The sequence below is a fragment of the Tachypleus tridentatus genome, chromosome 2 (assembly GCF_004210375.1).
Source record: "Tachypleus tridentatus isolate NWPU-2018 chromosome 2, ASM421037v1, whole genome shotgun sequence".
Classification (NCBI taxonomy): Eukaryota; Metazoa; Arthropoda; class Merostomata; order Xiphosura; family Limulidae; genus Tachypleus; species Tachypleus tridentatus.
Window position 1 is genome coordinate 78381070 of NC_134826.1, and position 21677 is coordinate 78402746.

The 21677-nt window shown below is 32.9% G+C and overlaps 1 protein-coding gene across 2 annotated transcripts in view; it reads left to right on the forward strand.

Moving 5' to 3' along the window:
* The window catches only part of LOC143244301 (protein phosphatase PTC7 homolog), a 73671-nt gene that overhangs the window by 15106 nt on the left and 36888 nt on the right, over positions 1-21677 (forward strand). The window contains exon 2 of one of the 2 annotated variants that reach the window (XM_076488707.1): positions 18040-18219. The exons of the other annotated variant lie outside the window; for it this stretch is intronic. Within the exon in view, the coding sequence (XP_076344822.1) occupies positions 18040-18219 (180 nt within the window). The remainder of the gene's footprint in view (positions 1-18039; positions 18220-21677) is intronic. 2 annotated transcript variants of the gene reach the window in all.

Genomic DNA, 21677 nt, shown 5'->3' on the forward strand with positions numbered 1-21677 from the left:
TTTGCAGAGGTAATTGTTATTGAAAATACATTTTCTCAGATCCACTTTTCTTCCAGTGGAATATGGGAGTCCATAATCACTTACCGGTTCTTAGCTGCTGGGTTGGTCAACCATGAAAGCACTCTGCTGAATGGTACCACATAAGATGATTATAGCCATTCAATTCAGAGTAAAGTATTCTGGTATTCTGCCAGTGTAGTTGATGTAACTGATTTGCAATTAACTATACAGTAGAGTGAGATGTCAAAAATGCGGTTCACCACTTAGGTCGGGAGCCCTCATTCTACAGTTGCATGGATGTCAGTATCCTGCGAGCTGGTTTGGATTTTGAGTGAATTAATCAACATAAATTCTTGCTTACTCTTTATATGTTGTGGGTCACAGTAGTGATACATGGAATTATTTTGGTTATATCCTTGGCTGCCCCTCATTCTTGCTTATTATGTTGATGTTATTTCCCTTTGGATGGTCCTGATCTGTTTCATAGTCACTGGAGTTCATTGCATAATAGACTTCCTTTTGATACCATATGTCAAATTCCAAGATTTCTCAAATTCTTTCCTCCTAACCAATGTGGGATTCTAGCTAATCTTGTGAGAGGAGGGAAGTACCGTATCAGAAATTATGATTTTCGTATACAGAAAATGTATTTTCAGTAGTTACTTCCTACCCTTTTTCTCCACTCATTTCTGCTGCTTCCACTGGCTGGCAAACTTTATTGTGATAGTTTTGTAGAGGTGCACCGAAGAAGTCATGTAGATTGTGTTAGTGTACTCTACGTCTATTGATAGAGTAGTGATGTATGATGATTTGCATGAGAAACTCATTGGAATTATTTGATTCCAATTGGGAATGTAGTGCAAGGCTTGTGGCACTCATAATAAGTATTGCATACAAAGGACAACAGTGAATGAAAATAGCTAATCTTGTGAGTGGAGGGAAGTACCTACTGGAAATACATTTTTAGTGTTGGAAAATTATAACTACCATCATTGTTTCAATGCCAGTAGCTTACATAGTGAATGCAACAAGAGTCTTTTCAGAACTTTATGAAACTTCAACTCTTCAATGTATATGTATAAAGAATAGAGTATATCAAGACATTTAGTATTAGGTTTAATATTTGATCTAATACTTATGTCTTATGATAAGCATAATTACATGTTAAAAAAATACTTGCCAGCATAGAAAAGCTGTTCACACCATAACAACTTGTGTCAAAATTTGTGTGATCACATGACATGTTTCTATTGGTTAATTTTTCAAAATTATTGTCTTTGAACAACTTTATTTACAACTTTCTTTTAGCAGCAGAGACAAGAATGTACAGGTTGAATAATGGTTACCAAAATTAATTTCTTACAACTCCCTTCATATGGATATTTATGAAATAAAGGCTATTGTGAGAAGCTTGCTTTATTATTTTGTGCTTTATTTTCAATTATGATATTGCAGTACGTAGGGAAAAGAAGTATTTCTCTGAAACTAGGTCAAGTTGAGAATTATTAGGATTAGTTGTATCATTTTATGCTTCACTGTAACAAGTTGTAACTAACGTGGCCAATTTTCATTAAGCTGTATTTACATTTTTAAGTTCTGCAACATTGTAAACCTATTGCTGTTCTCTTCACAGTCTTTTTAAATCACTTTATATCTCTGTTTTGGAGCAGTTTCTTCCATCCACAGATTTTTTTTAGATTTATTCCACACCTTGTGATCTCACAAAATTGTCACTTATTTTTTTTTTCCCAGTAACTTTCATTGTTTTTGTTTTCAAAGTTAAAGGTATTTAGCTTCAATAGTTGCCTTTCTGTTTTTAAATTGGAAACATTCTTAGCTTTTCTCATCTTGAAGAAGACTGAGGCATTCAAAAACCAATGTAAGTTAATTATATTAATGCAGTTGTCAAATTTCATTACTTTTACTTATACAAATAAAATAATGAGGGATCTAATGTTTTAGTCATACAATGTACAGGTTTCTGTTGCAGAGTGACAAAAATTACAAAAACATCCATTATGTCAGTGTCTAATTTGTGTGAAAAATCTATATTTTGTCAAAATAATATTGAAATTCTCTTCTCAAATTTCAGTTTTTGCTTCTACATCAAAATATTTTCTGTTTTGAAATAAGTTGTTAATAATCACAAGCTTATCTACAAAATCTGAATCACCAGGATTTCATAGGTTAACCTGCTCATTGGAACTGTGTATTAGATTAAAACAAAGAACCAGAGATCATTAAGATATCATTTATTAAACCTTAATAAGTCTCTAGTTACCACTGTTTCATGTTGTGCATGTCTTTCTTTGTGTAGATAAATCACTTGTACCTGATGATCAGAAACCCTTTTCTAAACATTATACATTTTTTCCTGTGTTAAATTTGTAATCAGTGTTTTTCTTTGTTACCCATTCAACATGTCTATAAAATGTAGAAGCTTAATTAATATCAAGTTATTTAATTTCTTCTTATTAAAAATTGAAACTTTCAAACAAACATAGATACTTTTATAGTTCACAAAGAAATATTGAAAGGACAGAACCTATAAAAAATTTGAATGTAATATTTATTCTACTATTAATTGATAATAATTTAATATTAATATAAATTTAATATTGCCTATTTCTTGCTCTAAAACTGCTGTTTTCTATTTAATGCCTAAAATTGATAAACCCAACTACCCTGGTAGACCCATTGTATTTATCTGTTGTGCTCCAACTAAACTTATCTCCAACTATTTAGATTCCCATTCATTCCCGACTTATCATGCCCTTAGACTCTTCAACAGTTTTACCTTTAATCCCAAACCAGTCTCATTCTTCTTATGTACTATAGACATTAAATCATTATACAGTATAATAGTGTAACAGGAGGGTTTAATAGCCTTAAAACACATTTTTGACAATTGTACTGAACTTCATTCCTCCACTATTACTTCGATCTATTTAGCACAACTAGTTTTAAAATGTAGTGGGTTCTGTTTTAGTAGTAAATTCTGTAAACAGGTTAGCAGCATAGCTACGGAAACTAAAATGGTCACCAATTTTTTAAACCTTTTTGTTGAATATATTGAAGAACAGATGTTTACACAGTATGATGATTCCTTATACTACTTTGTGAGAGATATATATTGATAATGTTGAAATCTTCACAGGCACATTTATTCATTATATAAGTAACTTCCATCCTTCCTTGTCTCACATGCATATTTCTGATTCATCACTACCATTCTTGGACATTCTTTCTGTGTCTTATAAAAAAACAACCAGTGTTTATTATAAACTTACAGACATCCATAGCTATTTGCACTTCAATTCTATCCACCCCATACATATACAAAATAATACCCCAAAATCATAGTTCATTAGACTATGTAAACTGTGTAGTGAACCTGATGATTTAAATGCCTGCTCAAAAGAACTGGAACCATTTTTTGTTGATCATAACTATCCCAAAAATGTTCTAAATAAAGCTTGCAACTCTATAAATCAAGACCACAACTTTTCTTCATCTCTCATGGAAACAAACTCTAAAGTCTCCTTTGCCAGGCTACCCCTTATCCTCACATACTAAACTTATAACAAACAAGTTAAAGACATTATTCTAAATAATTTTCAGATTTTAAAGGAATCTAACACCACTAAACATATTTTTCCAATGTCCCTCCATAATTTCCTACCATCACGATACCAATATTGGACACTATGTAATACGTAGTAGCCTTAAAACACACATCTCAACAGATATGAATTTTATTGTAGATAGATATCTCTGTAACAGAAAGTGCTGTAACACATGTGCTTAAGTTGACTCAAGAACATCTGTGCAAGGTCCAAAATTGAATTTTTACATTGAGGTTCATTATAACTGCACATCAACATGCCTCATATATTCAATTGTATGCTCATGTTGTGCAAAATTATATATATAGGAGAAACTGGTAGATTATTAACAAAACATACAAGAGAACATCTTAGATATATAATAAATTATAATGCAGATAAACCAGTGACCTGACACTTCAGTTTGCACAACCACACCCTTGACTATTTCAAAATACTTGTTTTGAGGAAGGCCCCTACAAACAAACATAACTGTAAATTACAATAAAACAAAATAATTTTTGACCTGGGAACTTCCTACCACAGTGGGCTAAATTAACTTTTTAGTTTTGTAATATTTCTTGATGTAGTTTTACCCACACTTAAATGGTTTTATATGGTGAATTATGTATCTAACTTTTAATTTTCAAAAACTGTAATGTGTACATGGTCATGTGATATGGGGAGAGGTATATGTGTGTTATGTATAAACACGCACAACTTCATATTGTTTTGGGTGTTTGTAAGCATTGTTATATACGTTTGTTTGTTACATTGTTGCTCAGTCTTCAATTTAAACTTTTTTCATTTACAGATTCGCTGTTCATTTACTGATACCTGAAGAAGGGCATTATCCAATTGTTGTATCGACAATTGTGTGTGTGTGTGTGTGTGTGTGTGTGTGTATATATATATATATATATATATATGTATGTATTTTTAAATATATGTATATATATCTGTAATTAACTTCTTGGTGGTTTTATCTTCAGCATATTTCTTTAATATTATTTGGTAGTAAAATTCTTGCTCTTTCTGTAGCATCCAACATATTTAAACTTTCTTTAAAGTTGTTTTTCATTACTGATTGACCAAATCACTTGATGTGGTACCATAAAATTTTAACCAAAATTTAAATTCTGTGTTAAAATAAGAGTTGATCTTGGGAAATACAATGGATAAAATATTCTCGGGGAATTATTTCTTTAAGTTTGGCAGAAATATTTTAAAGAAAATTCACAAGTGGGTTGTTTTCTTTACAGGCAAAACTGTTGAAAATTATGTAAATTTTTTTCACTGTGAAGTATCTAAAATAAAGGTTAAGAAATATCAGAATCTTGGTTACAAAATATTTGTGGGTTAAGATTATTGAAATATATTTAAAATAAACAAATAAAAGTGACTTTTATAATTTATTTCAAATTTTATCATTTGACAGAAGTATCTAAAGCCTGAGAAAATCCGGTCTTGAGACATCAAGCACAGTAATTTTTTAATCCCAACTTTATACATTGAAATATATCATACATACAATGCCACTGCAGTGTTTAAAATTTAGAAATAATGAAATATTTATTTTCTTATCAGTAACATTTTGCAACAGTATTACGTAGTATGTACACATTTCCAGAATTTTTCCCAGAAAATTCAGTATTCTTGTACATATTTATAAGCATGTTTATGGCATTGTTGAGGTCTTAAGTGTTGTATCTGGTATAACTAACATAACATGTATAAAGTAACACAATGTAGAAAAAGAACATTTATAGTATATTTAAAATTATAGAAACTAAAACATAACTTGCATATTAGAAAGTAGAAACAAAAGTATTATGATACTTAAAATAACAACATGAATTTGTTAAAAGGTTTAATGACAGGTTCTCACAAGAAATAAATGTTAGATATTGCAGCTAAGGAATGTTAACATTCTCTGGATCCAGTGAGGTTTGTCTGCAATATAGAATATAATCTGTACTACTAAATATTTTAAATTACTAATTGCTGAAACTACTACATACTGAACTGCAAGTTTACTAGGTTTTAAGTATAACTGAGCCTTATCTGTCCAGAATATCAGTGGTTTGCATTGTAGATGTACAGAGTGAATGGCTATGTATCAATTAATTTTTTCATAAACAATTGTTTACCGAGATTTTTCAACTATAGATACATTGTTATTGTAAATAGACATCAGCAGCTTTTAACTGACAATGGTCTTTTTCTTCCTTGAATATTCTTGAACATTCTGGATGCTGAAACTACATGAAGATGCCCCTTCCCCAGTGGACTGAATTTGCTCATTTCCCTTGAACAACTGAGTGTTTGTTGTCAACAAAGAAATACTTTCATCTTTTATCATTTTCCTTTTCTCATATTCTTTCAAAAATGGCATTGTTTAAGTCTGGCATCCAACAGTCAACCTATGTATGAGCATAGATATATATCAGATGTCAACAGTGGCAGCTGATGTACATTTATTTTCAAAATCCATAATTATTGCTTGTTTTTTCTCTACTATCACTCTTTAGTCACTTTAGGCTAAGGACAATGAACTGATTCAGTATAAGCAACAAACTTGGTACAGTGATACAAGATTCATTGCTGAATTCTTGAGTAAAAGTCTCCAAACTTTCAACCAACTTTTCTACATAACTGATTTCTGACATTAGTATGACCCATGTTGGTTGATGTTATTGCTGTACAGTTTCCTCCAACTGGCCTGAATGCTTTTCATCTAGACTTGAAATGGAGAATTAACTTGCGTTCAGGTAAACAAGGTTTTTATCTCTCCTAGACAATACTTGCCAATAACACTTTGATGTAAATGCTCAGCTGGCTTAGAACAGCATGCAATCACTATGTACAATCCTACATTTACTCTTTTCATAACTAAATTCAAAGTATGGTATTAATTTTCATTCCATGTTTCTAACAGGTTTCACGCAGTTGGAAGCATTGTCTGACAATTACTTCAACTCTATTCAAGGTATTCTAACTTTCTAGACACTGAAATTAGCTATAATTTCAGTATTGTGAAGTGATAGAAGCTCACTGTTTTGATGGTTGGCACAATATCCATTGTTATTTTATGAAATGAATGGTCAAACTAACATGCTGGTCATTTGCTCTGGAGGTCCACATGTGAAACTAAAGACCACATCACTTGTCCTAACAAGTGATCCATACCATCTTCTGGAATGCAGGTGTTCAGTTTTGAGATAAGATTCTCACTTATTTATTTCATTCATGGCCTTGGTATTCCAGATCAAGCAACACTGCCAAACAAGGTTCTTCAAGAGTTTGCAATCGATATGTGCATACCCTTACATATGTGGTATACTAATATCTCCTTATTTAACTTATTTATTTCATTCATGGCCTTGGTATTCCAGATCAAGCAACACTGCCAAACAAGGTTCTTCAAGAGTTTGCAATCGATATGTGCATACCCTTACGTATGTGGTATACTAATATCTCCGTTACTTTTTCTGCTTCATATTCTTCTTGGAACATATAACTTTAGATGTTAAAGGGTCTTGTATGTTTAGCTGTTTTTTCAGTAATTGTTCTACAGTTCTTGAACTTGCAGTACTGTAACTAATGTGATAAAAGATAGTGATTCATTTAAACCTATTCTTGCCAGTATGTTAACCATGGTATTTTGGTTGGTTGTTGCTAAAATCAAAGTACCATTGTTAACAATTTTTTACACTTTTTACATTAATACTTAAATGATGGCCATCATCAGTTGATGCTGCTTCCTACAACATTCCTGCTGTTTAAGGGTTAAAAGTTCAATAAGCTTGTTAGTAGAGAGTGAAACATGAATTGCCAGCTAATAACAGATGAATGTTAGATGGTTGTAACATATAGGTATTAAATATTTGATACATTGTACATTTGATTCCTAACTAACCCCTATATTACGTATGAAGCATTTAAAAAAAAAACTCCACAGAATATTAAATTTTATTACACGTTAAATCATTGTGAACCATATCGGCTAGTCTCACACAATAGATATCTTTAAGTTGTAGTTTAAAAAGGTAGTTTTGAGCACTGGATTAGCAGTCTTGGTGGTTGATGATTCCAGATGTTGAGTTATAGTCCACACTACCTGATTATGAATTTTATAGATAAGGAGTGGGAAAAATCGTCCAAGTAGGAGATGGTGTTTCTAGGTAAAAGTGAAGAAGAATGTTTGTAGCTACATATTTTATGTGTGTAACAGCATGAAGTCAAGATAGATTTGTAACTTGAGTAGATAATGTCTTGCATGTGTACTTACGTACTATCCTTATTTGCATGATTTTAAATACCCATTTTTTATTAGTCTCAAACTTTAAGCTTCTATGTATACTTTTTTCTTCAACTGTATTTTCACTTAAAGCTACTTACCTTGTTTCTGTATTCTTTTTATGAACCTTATTCTCATTTTTAAAGTAACAACTTTTTAATGAAACAGCTGTGTTGAATTTTTTTATGTCAAAACTATTTTTAGTTGTATTAATGGTGATGCATTGGGTTGAAAAACAGTATGATCTTTATGGTAATACAAAAAATCTGGGTTTCTGTTTATAGACTTTTATTTGTATATTTATTTGTATTAAAAGTTAATTCCTTTGAGTAAGGATAAATAATAAGTGTTCTCACTGATTAAGAATCCTACTGAAGCATTTGTCTGCTATTTAAGCTTTAAGCAAGATTAATTTCAGACTGTACAAAATTAAAAAAAAAATGTAGTAAATGACCTAATTTATCATGTGCACAAGTTTGGTGTGTATGAAATGCAATAGTGTCCCTTATCAAAATATCCTGTGTTTCTCAGCAGCTGCTCAGTAATAAAACAAGCAGAAGACATGTTTTTCATGTGTCTAAACTTACTTTTATTGAAATTGGAGTATTATTTTAATTTTGCATGATGCAATTTTGAAAAATCATTTTTAATATTGTGTATATTTATTTGTCAGTGATCAAGAAGTATTGCACAGATGTATTTCTCTATTTCAAAAATTATAAGGATGGATTACCCATTTTGTTCCTCCTTCTGTATTTCACTTTTCTACAAACATTCCTATCATTGTTGTGGACGATCATTTTAGAAATTATCTAAGGTAATTTCATCAAGATATAACAGTAAATGTAGTTGAAACAAAGCAGTTCATGAAGTTCATCTTGTTAATATTCCTAAAGATTATGTAATTCAGCAGCTTATCCTTGTTAGATATTGACAGTGGTCAATAGTCAGTGATCATATGGCAACATATGGTTAGTACTATAATAAAAGATTAATAATTTTTACACTATAAATATATATAAGTGAACATGATTGGTTTGTATATTTACATATTAAAAACAAAATAGCATAGTAGTGCAGAAACAGAATAAATAAGAATTCAAGTTGTACATTGTAGTTTTTGATACATGAAAAAATAGTCTTTAATATGTTATTTTCATACAGTATTGACGTTACCCTAAAGGTGAAAACATAGATCGACTAATAACGCACACACAGTGCAAAATACCCTTTGCCACAAGTGAATGAACATTGTATACTAAATTCTTAAATTGTAAAGAAATAAATGCATGAGAAATACCCATTAACAGAAGGCACTTTAATAAAGATTAATTGCAGCATAAAATTACAAACAAATAAATGCAACATAAATCCTAGAATAATCTAATGATATTTAATACACTTGTTTGTGATTCAAACAAGCATAAATGAATCTGAATGACTAACAGACAAAAACAGTAAGTTATTTGCACTATTAGGAAAAATGTTTACACAATTTTACAATCAAAACTTGGAACATTAGATTTAGATTCAACATTAGGTCTTACAATGGTGGTGATGTATTCAATAAGAAAATATGTAAAATTTACCTGTTATGGGGAGTCATCAAACCTGCTGCTGATATCATTTTTACTTTATTTACACTAGAACAGTTTTGTTTTTTTTAATTATAAAATCTCTTTGTCATATATAGAAGACTGATCATAAATTAGTCATTTTTGTTTAATGGCATAATGTATGATCAGCCAACTGATGTAGAAGCAGGATCCTAGCTGGTTCCTGGTTTTCAATTTTTCTATTGTCTCTGTCAAGAAGAGAATAGATTAAAAGTTTGTTTTCACATTTTGGAACTGTGTTGTAGTTTGTAAAAAGATGTCAATTTTGTGATATTTGAAGAATAATTGTTGATTTGGAAAGTTTTTCATGTTTAAAGTGTTTTTTTTTTACAGTGGAAAATTGGTAGTGTTATTAGTTGGATGTTTTAAATGTTAAAATTATAGATACGGATACTGTGTGGTAAGTTATTAATTTTTATTAGTATTATTTAGTTTCTATTACCATTTTTTATTTTTATGTTGACACAATAATTCTTAAGTTTGAATCAGCATTTCATTTGTTCATTATACAGCATGTGCATTCAGAAGCCATTGTAGTTGGCAAAATAACAGCACAAAGTTTGATGTCAGTGCTTCTTGCAAGAAAAACAGCAAGATTAGACAATGGTTTTCTTTGTTTACTAAAAAATAAATTATTTGTTTAATCCACACTTAGGAAAAGATAACATCATATAGATTTCAACAATTGCTACAACATATTTACAAACCTACCTTATTAGTAATTTCTAAGAGCACTTGCCCATAGTGTGTGAAGTCCCAGGTTCAAATATTGTTCAAAGGAGATGAAATAAAGCTAAATTACAACAAATGTAGTATTTTCAATAAGGTAAATTACCTCTTCTTACATAAATAGGTATTCACAGTCAGTGTTGTTCACTGTATCAAAGAAAAAATTTTTACATGCCACAAGCTTTGAGCTCTCACAAACCTCATAATCTACTTAATTCAAATATATCTTGAATGCAAATCATCGTGCAACTCTTCATCAATAAGAGTGCAACATACTCACCTGATGCATGTTACTCCCTCCATTTGATTCTTCTGAATTATCACTTCTTGTTTGGCAGGACTCATGTTGTGGCATTTAGTTTGTGCTCTCTTCAAGTTGTTTTTTTCTGCATGTTTGTATCATTTTCTCTTCACAAGTTTACTATTTATTATACAGTAGTTATATTTATAGCTTTAGTTACTCCAAAGTGAAATTATTTTCTGTTTCTTTCTTTTTGCCTACACAGTCATGTTTCATTATTCATCCTGAATTCTAAGTTATTGTTTTGGAAGTTATATTCTATCAGCATGTTTACACAAGCTGGGTAATACTTATGGGGAAATTATCACTTTGCTTTGTCAGGAAACTGATTATCCAATGAGCTGACCTTTGTAAGCCTTGAACTTGAGGTTGGGGTCCCACACTATGAAATATGGTCTACCAACTTTGAAAAAATAAGACATTATACTCTTTTCATTTTTGAATACTTTTAATATTATAATGTGTAGTTATTTGGGTTTCATGACAAGTTTTGTTAGATTTGTCCATACTTGTAGGTCAGGTTGGAAATCGGGCATAATTGTATCTTTTGTCAGGTACTATTTGCTTTGGCTTAACATGGGTCTTTAAAATTTTAGGATTACCTGTAGTTCAACTTACTGGTGCATGGATCATTAGTTTAACTGTGTCGTTTTCCTTCCATACATCACATCTCATTCATGTTATTGTTAATATACACTTACTATATTTTACAAATTTTTTGTTGTTATTTATCTTGTACAACTTTATAACTCTCTGGAATTCTTGAGCTGGGTTTTGCAGAAACTTCTCTCAATATTGTTCATATTTATTATTAGGTTAGGTTTTTTAATTTCAAGCACAGTAATATACCTTAGGCTGAACATGTTTCTACTGCGTACCATATATTCCCAACATCAGCAGAAAAATAACCAACATTTGGCAAAAACTAGTAACAAAATATGACATTCTAGTTAATATCAAAGTTATTCAAAAACCAGACACACAAAACTAAGGTCTATGCTGTGTAAAAACTACATTGACAAACATCACACCAACATTATAAAATACAATGTGATAACTGCCACAACTTCTATATTAGAGAAACAAGTAGAAAAATGGAAACCAGATTCAAAGAACACAAAAAGTCACCTTTACACGTTTTCGAACACTGCAAATCAAATAAACGCAACATAATTATATAAAACACCCAAATACTAAATAAAGAAACAAACATAAACAAATGCAAAATTAAATAATCCTTATACAATAACTCAAGCCCCAAATAAAGCAATACAGAGGAACACCTTTATACCAATATTAATAAATATAATCAAACATCAAAGCACACCCTCTACATTCAGATACACAACCCCCTTCAAACATGTGGTCAGCTATTGGTCAGTTACCTCTTTCTTTCTTTGTGAACCTGACGATGACTGAAGAAGGTCAAAATGTTGTTCGCTCCTCTACATAAATATTTTCTAAACCCAAACCAGCCGTTTTTACATATATTTTTCTCTACAAGTGGGTTTTCTCGTCATCACTGAACATGTTTCTGCCATTTTTTGCTTACCTATAGTTCTGCTTGTGGGTTAATCAAGAATTGTGTTCAATATCTTGTTTTCCTCAACACGCATCACCAAATACATTATTTCACTACTGAATTTTTTAACATCTACAAAACAGCTATTATTTTTTATTTGTCATTCTTTATATTTGATACCATTGATTTCATTTTCTAAGGTTCCCTGGGAGCCAGAGTCTACCCTACCCACTTGCAGTATTGCTCACCTTCCCCTACATATATACAGTGTGCTACACTTCTCCACCCAGTGTTTCATGATGATCATTTTCATTTCATCTCTTTTGCAGGTGGACTTGCAAACATTACTCTACATATGCTTTAATTCTTTTTGTTTTAGCTTACCATCAGGCAGATTTTTTTCTTGATTATATGTTGTTTGGAATTTTGTTAATTTTATCCATTTTATTTCCAACCTAGTTTTTCAACTTCATATTACCCTATTGACTTTCTTACAGGTAATGTTTAACCTCTGTTTTTGTGTTGGGACATTTGCCATCTTCAATTATTTTCCTCCACATGTGGGTTCTTTGTTTCTGGGATTTTCTCGGTTGAGACCCTACCATTTGTTTATCATTCCTTGCTTAGAGAAACTTTAGGTCAGTTTTTTTTCTCTATTGGCCTGTTTTTGGAGGATAATCATGCACATTTAGTATCACATGGAGTATTTATGATGCTATATTGAAACATTTTTGATATCTCTTTTGTTTCATTCTGAGACATTATCATCATTGTTCATTTTGTGTCCAGCACCATCTTGTTCTCTACCTGTTACTTTGATGCTGATTGCAGTTTTGTATTGATTGGTCTTTCCTCAATCACTTCTTGGGTCTTCTTCATTTTAATATGTAGTCTTTGCAGGACTGAAGGTGTCCATGATAAACATTCTTATTTTCCAAATTGTCCAAACCTCAGGTTTGTTCACTACTTGATTTGTTACTTATTTTGTGCTTTGCCATTTGGACTTCTTTCAGCTTTGCATGTCATTTTTTATATGGTCTACATTTTGCCTGACTTTTTTACATTTTTGGGGATTTTGCCAACACCATAAATTGTGTTAGCTCTTTCCAAATGGTAGTAGTCTTAACATACTCATCTACGAGCTTGAGTAGTTGGATATAAGTTTTTCCTGTTTCATACCTCACATTATAGTTTCGTTATGGAATGTATTTTTAAACACCACTCTCCATTTGGACCATCCTTTCTCTTCCTAAATGAAATTTTCTGTTATCCAAGCCATGATGGTTCACTATCTTATTGTTAAGTGAAGTTCTAATGTATTGAGGGATTTGATTTATATGAGACCACTTCTCTGTTTTGGGTCTAGCATATTCAAAATATGTTCAGAAGACTCTGCAAAATCCATGGTCTTGTGATAGGGTTCTTTGGATTTTTCTCTGAACTCTTATTTTTCCCTCTTCAATTGTGTGTGTTGGTGGTTAAACATCTACCCCTTGATGTTGGGTTTACCACTTCCTTCCTCTCTTCTGGATTATTTTTGTTTTTCTTCCATTATGCTCATCTTCTTAGGTGGAGGTGTGTGAATCAATCAATAGAAGGCTTCAGGACAATGCTCTTCAGACAGATAGTCTTATCACCTTCACTCATCCAATTTATTTTAGTTTACTCTGTTACATTTGTCCAAATATGACTAATCTTGCTTCATTCCAACTATTTGATGGTGGTGGCTTGTATTGCTCACCAAGGTAGGATGATGTTCTTGTTCTCTTTGTGGTAGATAGTGGATATTCCTTTTTGAGCCCACCCACTTGACATATTTTTCCTTGTGGTGACCTGTGAAGGGAAGCCTTGGGGTGGTCCTACAAAGGGCCAACCATCTGGTCTTTTTGGGACATTTTCAGTGGGTGTTGTGGACATTGTCTGATGCTGCTGTTTGAGTATAGTGTTCACAAAACCCTGGCATTACTGCAGTATCTTTTATTTGTATTGTTGTGCATCCCCTTGTAGGGCATCAGTGGGCAATGAAATGTACTATATTTATTATGGATACTCCAGTCATTTTTATTTTATCTGGAACTGATGCACCAATGTGTGTCCTTTGTGGTTTGGTTTTTGAATTTTGTGCAAAGCAACACGAGGGCTCTCTGCACTAGCCATCCCAAATTTAGCAGTGTAAGACTTTAGGGAAGGCAACTAGTCATCACCATTTACCACCAACTCTTGGGCTACTCTTTTACCAATGAATAGTGGGATTGACTGTCACATAATAATGCCCACACGGTTGAAAGAATGAGCATGTTTGGTGGGACAGGGATTCGAACCTGCAACCCTCAGATTATGAGTCAAGTGCTTTAACCACCTGGCCATGCAGGGCGTGGCCTTTATGATACTCAAATCACAATAACACGTTTCACTGTTGTGCCAATGTTACGACTTTGAATGACGGCATCATTTTAGACATATTTTTACCATGGGTTTACCTCTGATGTTGGACAGTGTCATTGGTGATGGCGATTGGCCATTTTAATTTTGCTCAAGTTTTTAATCTAAAATTTGACAGTTGTTTTATTTTAACTTGATTTTTTTATGTTTTAATAATTTTACTTTTATTTTTTACAGGTGGTTTGGTGCAGAAAGCCTAATTGCTTTGTTCCAATAGATACCATATAACCAACCAACCTGGAATGTCATGTTCCAGATGCTTTTGTCTACATTGCTGATTGATTCTTCAGCCCCAACACTTTCACTCAAGAAACGACCTGTTGATTTTTCAGTTTGTGGTGACTCTGTCGATTACTGGGCACTGCTATATATGAGGTTTCTGAATCTTGTATTGATTCCAAGTTATGTCTTTTGTTTTTGGTCTCTGCTTCATTATCCATGTGTCCTAGCATTTGGTACATTGAGAAAGGATTATATCTAGTTTGTAACTTAGTTTGTTTTTATTTCATCAGTCTTCTTCCCAAAATATTTGTTCATCCATGTCTTTCCAGGTCAGAGCTTTCTGATTGATAACTCTTGGCCAGCACAGATCTGGATTTTTTTCTGTTGTTTTGGCTTGATATGCTCTTTTTTGTTCTGGGTCAGTTTTATTAATCTACATTATGGGGGCTCATGTGGTATATTATTTTTGACTCTTTCATTGTTTGTTATCTTCTGCTTTTATTCTCAGTCAGATCCATGCCCCCTTTGTCTAATACATGCTGTAGATTACTTCAATGCTCTCAGGGCTTCTTCTCATGTTTCATTCCCTTGCACCACTCCTTTGTTTTTGTTTTTTTTCTTCCTCCCTTATCCATTGTATTTGGATTGTGGTTTGATTGTCCTTTTATTTCTCCTCTTCTTTCTCACATCATCATTTCCTGATGTTTTCATTCCAATCATGCACCTTCCTTTTTACCTTGCACTTTGAACACTGGGACTTAAACTCATACATTAATCTCTCAATCTCTATTTTGGATGATTGTTTCCTTCTTGTTAAGGTATTGTTATTCACCTGTTGGCATTCTTTACTCTTTGGTGAGATTGTGACTTTGAATGATACTTTTTTGTATATATACGTCTTCTTTTTCTGGGGCATGTTGCTTTTTCTCTTTTTAGATTCCTACTCTGCAGGGAGTGGTGTCTAGTAAAATCCACACTTTAAGGCCATGATTGTTTATCAAATAACAGTTTGAATTTCCACTAAATATACACTACTGAGGTTGGTTTTACTACAAGATTGTTTGTAGGTTTGTCCTCACAATATTGTTGCTTCATTTATATGTCTGTCACTGCCCATACTCACTTATGGACTTCATTGGTAAAGCAGAAGGAGATAGCTGCCCATTCCTGCCATGCTTTAGATTGAATAACTCAGACATTGTTTACTTTTCAAAATAGTTTTTCTAGTCACCCATTGCACTGTTTCAAATGTTGTTCTTCCAGACTTTCCACTGCAGTTTGTATCCTCCTTTTCTTCCAGTAGAATATAGGAGTCTAAGCTGTTGGACCACGGAGGCAACCTCCTCAGTGTGATAATCATAAAATGAACATATAATGATAAAACCATTAAGTTGAGACTAATACATCAGTGTTCTGCTGGTGTAGATGATGATGTTCCCCACTGTGTATAATTAGAGTGAAACATTAAAATTGCACTTTACTCCTTTCATTTGGATTTTCCCATTCCATTCCTGTGTGAAGGCTGGTTCCCAGTGGCTGGGTTTTGGATTTAGAGCTGAACCAAATACCATAAATTATTGCACATATATTACAGGTTTTTTATTTTCTCACTCATTTATACTTTTGGTACTCCATCTGTGTTGTGGGTCATATTGGAGTTACTTGCAGGTTAATATGGTTCTTCCTTTTAATTTGATTTTGAGATGATTTACATTACAAAAACATCTTTACATAACAGTAAGTCAGATTCCTGGTTTTTGTTTGATCAGTTTCTTACATTTCTATCATGTGTTCCATTCATAGATTGAGGAAATACAATATTTTTTCCAGTCTGAACTTGAGGTGAAAATAATATGAGACTCTTTTTACCGTTACATGGATGTTGATCCCCAGTGGTTTATATTTTGGATCCAGTTAAATTTCTGCATGGTTCGTCATGTCCTAGTCCCTGTATACCTGAAATCACATCCCTTTACTTTCACACACAATGATATACTCTAGGGGATTGAGACTCCAATATCATGTGGATTGGATTCTTATCCACCCATTGTTCTCTCACTTTTAGATGTACTCCCAATTTCTGCCCATATCTGCAACACTTTTTTCCACTTTAGGTGAAGAGTATACCTAGTACAGAAGTAGTGCAGTCTCCCATGTATGATTCTCTACTGTGAGGATTTACTTTTTTATGGATGTTCTTTGCATGCTTCTTTCTCTTGTACTGGTTTCTCTACCTTTTTGGTTTGGGATTCTAGCTATTGATGCAAGTGGAGATAATGTACTGTATCAGAAATTATAATTTTCATGCACAGAAAATGTATTTCCAATAGGCACTTGCCTTCTTTCTCACTTCTTGTCTTTCCTTTTATTGAAAACTGGTGCTGACATTTTCTGCCATAACTTAAAATGATAGTTTGGTAGAATTGAATAGAGAGGAAATTACATGCATCCAAAGAGTGTGTTGCACATTTTTGGGTGGAGGGTTGCCACAAGATGAATTTGAATCAAGTTATTGTATAAGAGATAAGGGAACTCGAGGCTTGTGGCATGCAAAAATGTTTTGCATATAGAGGATAGCACTGAACAAAAATTCCTATTTCTGTGACTGTGAGAGAAGGTAAGTGACTGTTGAAATACATTTTCAGTGTTGAGAAATTAAAGTTCTACATATAAATGTTTTCTTATTGATCTCTTGCTTTTTACTGGAATTTGTAAATATATTGTATCAATGGGTGAAAAGTGTGTTAGCAATTTTTAGGATTAAACATTAAGCTTAGTTGGCAGATCACTTGCTTATAGTGTGTGAAGTTCCAGGCTCAAATGATACTTGAAGGAGATAAAATATAATTGAAATGCAGTGAATGTTTTATTACAACTTTTATTCCTATGTACTGAAATGTGTGAATTACAAGAAACTGGCTACCTTTTACTCTAAACTATATAATTATCATGAAATGTGTGCAAACTGAACAACTTTTTAGCTGTGTGTGTACATGGATTTAAGAATGATTTACAAATATCAATATTCTTGAGGTTGATGTGGCTTTTTAAAAGGAAAGTGCTTTAAAAATAATACCAGAACTTAACTTGTAGTTACTAACTTATCCTGTTGCAAATATTATAACAGTGTGATGAACAGTGACATCATAGCAGTGCAAGTTGAATGCTGTTGTTACACCAGAAAAAACAACATTGATTTGTGATTTGAACCAAGTTCAAGTAAAACACGGCTTAGTTATGAGTAGGCAAGTATAAAAACTTGTTACAACTTTATTTAGTTTAATCTCATAATTATTCTGTAGGTGTTGCTGATGGAGTAGGAGGATGGAGGACCTATGGAATTGATCCTTCATTGTTTTCATATTCTTTGATGGAAACTTGTGAAAGATTGGTCATCACAGGACATTTTAATCCACAGTGTCCAGCAGGAATTATTGCAACTAGCTACTATGAACTTTTGGAAAGCAAACAACAAATTTTAGGTGTGTTATGACAAAAATATATTTTTGATTCTTATGATTGATATCTAAACTTCAGTGAATGTGCTGTATCAGACCTAATGTGCTGTATCAGACCTATGACAAATGTATTTTTTACTCCTATTTTATCTTATGATACAACTTTTACTGTGTTTACCACTACACTTTTTGTAATTTGAAAGAAGCGACTTTAATGTGGATATGTCACTTTATGCTTGTAAATAAAGAGAACAATACTTTTTACAGTATGTCATGCTAAGATCTCCACCTATGTCTTTCATGATATAATTTTTGTGACATACTTTCTAAGTTTTCCTTAATAATTTTGGATAAGTTACAAAACCACCCTCCATGTTTATCATTAGATAGACATCTCCTTAACAATAAAGCTATTTACTGACATTGGACTTGTCTTCATAAGCATTGGTTTTGCACATCCAGTCTTTTATACTCCACTTAAATGCCCTTGGCAATATCTAATTTGCAAATTTCTCCACCTTTCTGAAAGTGCCCTCTACCCAGGTGCCATATATATATATATGCACCTCACTTAGGTAATGTAATCACTTTTCTTGATGCATGGTCCTGCTACAGATGGTGATTTTTACACTACCTTGTGCATTTTGATATAATTATAATTTATATATAGAGAGAATGTTAATACTAAGCAGTTAAGTAAAATAAAACATCATCAAAAGGAAGGACTGCAATGAAAACAGCAAATCCAAACCTCTGACTAATAATAATTTGTTAAAAACAAAAACAACCCCAAACAAAAATAAATCACCTTGTATGAAGGTGATTAAAGAAGAAAGAAAGAAAGAAATAACAAGGTATTATTACTTGGGGATAAATAAGTTAAACCTACCTCCTGAAGTTGGCATTCCTGTCCCAGTTATGGTGGTAAGGCACTAATTAGTAGCCCAGTAGACACTTTATATTAGTTTAAAGAGTCTCAACTAGTTATCTAAACTAACTAGTATAACTCCCAATCGTCATCCATTTCATTCGCTGTAATTACCAGTTATGTTCATCCACATAAAGTAGTGGAGGTGATTGTGGAAGTAGGACCCAATTGTATCTTATGTTTTTGGTGTTAAATTTTCTTTCTTTTAGTACTATGAATGGATAACAGAACTGTTCTATTAATGAATTCAAAACAGAAATTAAATCTTTTAATGGATTTGTAGTGTACAATCTATCCTTATGTGATAGGATAGATGACTTTGTATCATCCTTGTCTGTTGGCTTGCCTTTGTTTTCCATCTCCTGGTGAAAATATATTTTTTTTGTTTTGACTGCTGACATGTTGATGTAATAAGTTGTAGTTGTTTACACATTTGTAGGACTTTGTCTCTGCCCTTCCCTTAGACCATGCTATATCCTGTTAAGCTGTTTCATTTTAAGTTTCTGGTAACTTTGGAAGAGGGATACATCCATCTTTGCAATTTTTCTGCCATGTTTCTCACTTCTGCATTCAATTGTAACCTAAAATTGTTTTGGCCTGTTAGGCCTGGAAGTGGTATTTGACCCACCTACCTACTTTTGTGGTCATCATCTTGAATATATATTCATTTGGATCCTTTGGTTTCCCATTTCCTTAAAGCAGGATTTCCAACTATCCATTTTGCATATTTTGGTCTTTACAAGTGTGGTATTTTCTGTACTACAACTCAGCAGATTCAGCACATTGGTTTCTTGCTGGCAATTTCATTTCTTCAGTGGGGCCTCATATGGGCCAATATTTAAGCTTCTCCCATTGCTTTTCTCTCACATTCCTTACTTACTTGGGCAGCTTTCTTGTGGGATTTTTTCTACCCCATGCCTGTTTTTAGCAACATTTGGTGGATTATAAGGAGGAGGTGGTACTGTAATCACAGTACATTTATTTGTATTTTCTCTCTATTTTCTAGGGTTCCTTACATCTTGCTCTCACTAGATCGCATTTTATGGTGCATATTGCTACACTAGCAACGAATTTGATTATCTTTACTACTGGTTGCAGCAGGGTCTGTAAAGATGAGGTGTTCCATAAGACTATCTAGGTAGTTGCCAAATGGCATTGCTGCATTATTATGAACTGTCATTCATGAACTACCATGAGTAAATTTAAGGGAGATTCTGTCTGATCCTACTTATCATTAAATTGAATAAATCAAGGTTGGTGAGCTTTCAAACATTTAGAAAACTTGGTTCATCTATTGCACTGTTCCTCAGGGCTCTCTAATTCACATTACCATCCAGATTCTACTGCTGGAGCTAAGGAGTCCATAATACACCTAGTTTTTCAGTTACTGGCATGGTGGACAGAGGCTTTTCCTCCAGAGTGTTAGAGAAGAAAACAAGGTTTGGAGTCTTATGCGGGTTCCTGGGTGTCTTTCCCAGATGTCAGTAGGAGTGGCACCATCCTCCATGGGAGCCTACACATAATTCTGGTTCAGATTTGACACTATGTTATCCTGTTGGGATGTGCATGGCCTACCAGTTTTTTATCAATGTTGGTTTTGTATATTGTATAATTCCAGGGGTAAGTGGAATACTCCTTTCCCACTTGTTTGGGGAGTGAAAATTAATATTCATAAATTTAGGCCAGGTGAGTGCTGTTTCTTTGGTTGAGTATGGCATACATAATCTCATCATTCTAAGCTTGGAGATGTGCCTTTTGGACTTCTTCAGGTGAAGGAGAAAGTTTGTCCATCTCAGTGTTACTTACTTTCTTGTCATGATTCTGGTAGTACAAAATGCATCACTCTGTGGCTACAGGTATATGTATCTATAACATTGTGATCCATTAGTTCTAGCCACCAACATGGAATATAGAGATTAAAACCCCTTAATTCCAACCCAGAGTTGTGGACCCTTGGCTGTCTGTTTGGGACTGGCCTGTACTGATGATTATTATCAAGGTGGAAACCCTTGATACAGGAACTCAATCCAAATGAAGAGTGTACATGTTCTGGATGTTGTGTGGTTCCCTCACTTGTATACCACTTTTATCTTAGGACACCATTGTTCTATGCAGATGCTTTCTGTATGGATCATGTCTATACCAGTCCCTCCACCTTCTCAATCTGAAATGCTTGCTATATTGTCAGTTTATTTTCATAAACTGAAAATGTATTTCCAGTAATACTTAACTCTGCTGACACTCTCCCACCCTGCCTTGCTGTTAAGAACTAGTGGGGATAAATGACTGGAGCATGCAAGACCAATGCTTAAATAGGCACATTGCTTATGACCTCTCCTTTCTGAAATATTTTTACTTAATTATATGTAACTGATCAATGTTATATTACTATTGTGAACTTTCAGCTTGTTATGTAGTTATAATTTGTTATTGTGATTCTACCCATAGACTTCAAGTCTCCATTTCCTATTTTTTAAATACAAAGTGATTTTTATTTTTCTCTTATTGATTTTCATGATTATAAATAACTTTTTAATCATCACACCTCTTGCTT